The following is a 5,612-nucleotide window of genomic DNA, read 5'->3' as shown; positions in this document are numbered from 1 at the left end:
ACAAATTCGTTTTTAAACCTAGCGCATCAAACAATCAAAATAACGATTACAATTAACATGTACACGTATAGACTTGAGCAATTGACAACATAACTATGAAACTCTAATAAAATTCAGATTTTAAGAATTAGGGTTTAGCTAAATATACCTTAGATCAACAATCAAAGCACACCAATACGTAGAGGATAACGCGAATTGCAACTTTTGTTCTTGAGGTTTAATCAAAAATTGAGTTTGAGTGTGTGTGTGTGTGTGTGTGTGTGTGTGTGTGAGTTGGGCGACGGCCAAAGGGAGGAAGGGAGCCAAAAAAATCGACTGGAATAATAGGGTAGGGATTATGGCAGTGTTTAATCCTCACAAATTAATTTATAATAAACCCTAGTTTTACAAATTAGCACATAAGTCCCTAAAATTATCAAAAATTAAAATATAAGGGGGGGTATGGGGAGGGGTCGGCCGAATATGGCCCATGGAAGTGTTCCCGGGCTCTCGTTTTGCAATCCAGTGTAATCGTGGTCCGTTTTAAGTGCCGTTTAGTCGTACCGAAGGTCCGGAACGCTAATCCGATCGTTAAACGCAACCAATTGTCTAATTTATTAAAAAAAACCCAATAAATTAAATATTTTAAAAAGTTAATAATTAATAAAATTAATTATTAAAATAAACCCGAGCGTTTCGTTGCTCAAAAAGCTATTATCAAAATCGTATCGTTTTTATCGTATTTCATTATCCGAAATATTTATTTGATTTAATATCAACCCATATCAGTTATTAAAACCCTCCGAAGATCAAGTACGCATTTAATACACGTAAACGCATTAAAGTTAAATGATCGCCGTTAAATAAACTAACAGAAGGTTAACGGAAGTAACGGAAAAATCAGGGTTGTTACGTCATATATGAGGTTTTTGAAATACTTTGTTCATGTTCATCCAGAGGGTGTTGCCACATGAAGTTTTCATTTGTCTCTCTTTACTTTCTAGACAATATACCTAAATGTAACCGCCGCAACGCGCGGTCTAGTATTTATCTAGTTATCATACTATCATTTAACTGCAAACTTTCTTAATTTTCATATAAGCTACACACAGCATATAAATTTGAAAAAACAAAAATTTGCACAAACATTTCATGCTTAAATAACAACTCAACAAGATAACAAGTTTCGACTTATCGGCCTGAAACGATAAACTGATCATTTCCCTCTTAAGCTAACGCTCTTTCGTTTTTGGCTTAACGCAAATTTACGAGCCATAACAGGATTATAAAACTTCCTCATATGTTCCGATAATCTATGAATAGCACGTAAATCACCGATATTAGAAAGCTGCATCAGAAAATAATCAAACTTTTGAAAAGGAAACTTTACGCCTTTGTTCAACACATCTTCCAAAAGATCACGAGCTTCGTTCGTTCTTTCACACCCGAAAAGCCCTTCGATCATTACACAATATGAATCAGCATCACGAACACATCCCCTATTATCCATTTCGCCCCATATCTCAAACGCCCCATTTGGATCATCCATTTTATAAAACATCGCCACTAGCATATTATAAGTTTGGACACTCGGTTTACAACCCACCTCAATCATTTTATTATAAAGCCGAATTGCTTCTTCGCTATCTTTATGATCACAAAGAACTTTTAGAAAACAGTTATAGGTAACAATATCAGGCGGGTAGCCTTTTTTACCCATATCGTCCAAAAACTTATATGCAGCATCAGTTTTCCCAGCAGAACATAACCCTTCGATCATTTCTCTATACGTTGAAACATCGGGGAGGCAACCGCTAGACGCCATGTCATCAACAAGTTTAAAACATTCGTCCATTTTATCGTTACGTGCATACGCAACGATCATAATCGCATACGTTTTAGCAGTTGGTGCAGACATTAATGTACCCTTTGATCTCATGAACTCCAAAAGCTCAGCAGCTTCTGATAACATCCCAGACTTACAAAAAGTATCTATCGCGGTATTATAAGTAAAATTTTCCGGGGTATGACCCGTTTCAATCATTTCATCGAGTATTTGCATACTCCTTTTAGGGTTTCTCACCCTGCACCAACCGAAAAACAAAATGTTATACGTACTAGCATTAGGTTTGACTTTATTCTTTATCTTCATAAACATAACTTCAGCATCTTCTACCAAACAACACTTGCAAAACGCGTCTAGTAATACATTAAACGCGTCAATCTCAGGCTGCATTTTTTTAAGTTTGACCTTTTTCTTCTTAGCAAACTTATGAAGATGAGTCAAATGCTTATCCGCATACTGTTTTAAAATCTTTAGCAAAGCTTCAATAGGTACAGAAGTTTTCTCGTTTCGCTTCATGTAATCCAAAAGATCACAAACAATGCGATATTGTTTCGCTTTGTATTTAGTATTTGATAGTATATCAATCATCTCATTATATGCTTGTGGCTCATGACTGTAGTGTTCTTGATTTCCAGCCCATGTGAAAAACCTAAAAGCTAATTTCTCCTGATATCTAAGACTGCTTAAAACCTCCATCACCAATGGTGTAGTTAATGGAACATTGGTTTGGTTTAATGATACCTCCATGTTACTATTTTCAGGGTTATTGGGCTTACAATCTATAACAATGTTATACAGTTTCTCACCATCATGAGATAAAGGGAGACAACTATTAGGTGTGTTATCTATTGTGTTGCTTTCGTAACTATAATCAGCATCGTTTAGAATTGAAACATGCCCACCAGGTGTTTGATCAAATGCCTCAATGGGGTTTACGAAACTGTGAGAGTGAATCGATGTGAAATTACGAAAAACAGATTGTGGATTCGAGATGTTAAGTGAACTGGGTATAAATTTGATGAATTTTTTATGTGATGAATAGGTGTGATTTAAAAGTATGGATGAGCTACCGGAGGAGGAGAGTGTATGATATTGATGAAATTTTGAAATTTGCGGGAATATATTACGATGAAGGATCTGGGAAATGAGATTTATTTTAAAAAATCGTGACATTTGAAAGAGATGAAGTTTACGAACACTCGGCTAATGCTAATGGATGGACTTGTTCTTCATGCCGCACAGTAGGTGTTCATTTTGTACATTTGATTTTCAGTTGGATTTTGAGGATTTTGACTTTTTTGAGGATTTTGACTTATGGGGGGTTGTTATGGTTTATTTGCCCATTGTATACGAGGCTTACCAGTTTAGTTTTGTAGTGTACACTTAAAATTTCTTTTTTGCAAAATATCATTTAAATTGTGTATGACACATTTTTTTTTTTTTTTTTGAAAGGCAAGTAAGATTCTATTTATATAATAAAAAGAACACAAAAGCACTAGCAAGCAGCTAGCAAAAACACCGATCGCAAAAACAAACACGAGACCACACACAAACCCTACAATAACACACGAAACAAACAAACTCGAAACCCTAAAGAGGCATTAGCACGAAGACACTAAAACACCCAAAGATATTAAGGAGACTATGAATCCGAGTCCGAGGGTGCACTATATATCTTGTATGACACATTAAATTTAAAGGTAGGACACTATATATCTTGTGAATTTATAGTTTTTTATTTTAAGATGTACATGGCACGATTAAATTTAACTAATCGGACACTATATATATTTTGAATTTGTAGCTTTTTGATGGTAAACAACCACTCAAATAGTATTCATATATAATTAATATTGGAAAAAAATTTCGGAACCCCATTGAGTTCTCATCCTAGATCGCCACTGCGCACACTTGTAGGTCCTTCATCTTCCCGAATCGAGATCAGGCCCAGTTTGAATCGTTTCAAAAATCGACGAAGAGCACCTCAGTATACGATAACTAGTTCCAACAACTGACAGAGAACAATTCAGTCCTAAGGCCAACTTTAGTTCAAAGAACTGTTAGACAATATTAGTCCATGTCTGTATTATCGGCCCATTTCTATAAGGGCCCACTTATGCTATTAGTTCACTAGGTTTAAGGATTGCTTGTCTATTTATATTGTACGTATCATGCTTGGCCATTCATACAAATAATAAGATACGACTTTTAACATGGTATCAAGCCAGCTGTAATCGATATCCTCTTATCCCTTTTCATCAAAACCCTATTTTTTTCTGCAACTTTTTTACACGGCTACAGACTGCCGCAACCTTCATCATAGCAACACGCGGCCAATATGACAAAATATATACGGCCACCTCTGTTACACACTTGATTCCGATCAAACTAGACATCGCAAAACTTAATTACACACATTGGAGCACGCTCTTTAGCACCCATTGCGCTGCGTTCAACGTGCACTCCTTCCTTGAAAACTCGTCCACCTCTGAACCTCCAATAGAAGAATGGAAGAAAGCCGATGCGGTTGTGTTGGGATGGATTTTCCTAACGATTTCCGAATCACTTCTCGAAAGGCTATTAAACACTCAACCGAAAACTTCTAAAGAAGCATGAGAATTTTTAAAGAAATTCTTTCAAGATAACAAGAGGTCGAAAACCGTTGAACTAACGGCTGAGCTTCGATCTCTCACCATCGGAGATCAAAAAGCCAAAGCTTATTTCAGGAAGATCGACTCAATCGCCTCAATGTTACGCAACCTCGGATCAAAGCTAGAGGAAGACGAACTTCTCACGTATGCAATTGATGGTCTCAATGACCGCTTCCCTCACGCCACACACATCATCCTTCATTCCAACCCGTTTCCTAATCTAAATACCGTGCGATCGATGATCACTTTAGAGGAGATGCAACTCAACCGGATAACTCGTGTCACCAATGAATCTCATGGCACACCATCAGCCCCTTCTGTCCTAGTTGCACAAGATGTTACTCCTAACCCCAGAGGTAACTATCGACCTCCATCAAAAACTATTGAACCATGTCGTAACTTTAATCGTGGCCACTGTCGTTTTGGAGAAAAATGTCGATATTTACACCAGGGACAACGTACGAGTTACACATCACAAAATGGAAGTCGATCCTCTGGAAATAATCAGGCTCATTTACTGGGAATTATAACAGTCCAACAAAACTTTATAAACCAACAATTAAATCGGGCTAACTCATTTGTTGGGCCACGCACTCCACCTGGTTTCCCACCCCTCAGCCCACACGCTAACTATATTGGACATCTCTACATGTCACAACCAATTACTCCTACTTCCGGGTCCATCTATCCATATCAGGCCATGTTAAATGGGCCTTCACCACCTCCTAATGGGCCTCTGATCGGACTCCAATCACACGGATCATTGTGCAGTAGCCCAACACCGACCATGAGCCCCTATCCGCAAGCCCAGCAACTGGGTATAAGCCCATTTACTGCTGCACATCAGCCTACACAAGAAACACAAGTGATGCATGCTTTTACTGCTTCCGCCCTTCCAGATTATGGTAATACAGGTTGGATTATAGACACTGGTGTGTTCACTCACCTTATATCTAGCATTAATAGTTTAAATAGTGTTTTTAATCATTGCATTTACCCGTTTGTTGTTGTTTGAAACGATCCGTCAAAGTACATTTGACGACCATCGTTATCTTGGTCCCAAAGCTTGATCATAACTCTATATGGATTTGATAAATAACCTTGCATTCTTTATTTAAAAATAATTTTCTATAAAG

The 5,612-nt window shown here is 37.4% G+C and overlaps 1 protein-coding gene across 1 annotated transcript; it reads right to left on the bottom strand.

The window, feature by feature from the left end:
- Positions 1-1,151: 1,151 nt before the first annotated feature.
- On the bottom strand, positions 1,152-3,103 carry LOC139863430 (pentatricopeptide repeat-containing protein At1g73400, mitochondrial). The gene has a single exon (XM_071852068.1). It carries the CDS (start codon positions 2,996-2,998, stop codon positions 1,196-1,198), a length of 1,803 nt encoding a protein of 600 aa, XP_071708169.1. The 5' UTR covers positions 2,999-3,103; the 3' UTR covers positions 1,152-1,195.
- Positions 3,104-5,612: the final 2,509 nt, after the last annotated feature.

This window comes from Rutidosis leptorrhynchoides, chromosome 1 (assembly GCF_046630445.1).
Source record: "Rutidosis leptorrhynchoides isolate AG116_Rl617_1_P2 chromosome 1, CSIRO_AGI_Rlap_v1, whole genome shotgun sequence".
NCBI lineage: Eukaryota > Viridiplantae > Streptophyta > Magnoliopsida > Asterales > Asteraceae > Rutidosis > Rutidosis leptorrhynchoides.
The sequence above is the reverse complement of the archived record's forward strand: the minus strand, read 5'-3'. Positions and strand labels throughout refer to the sequence as shown.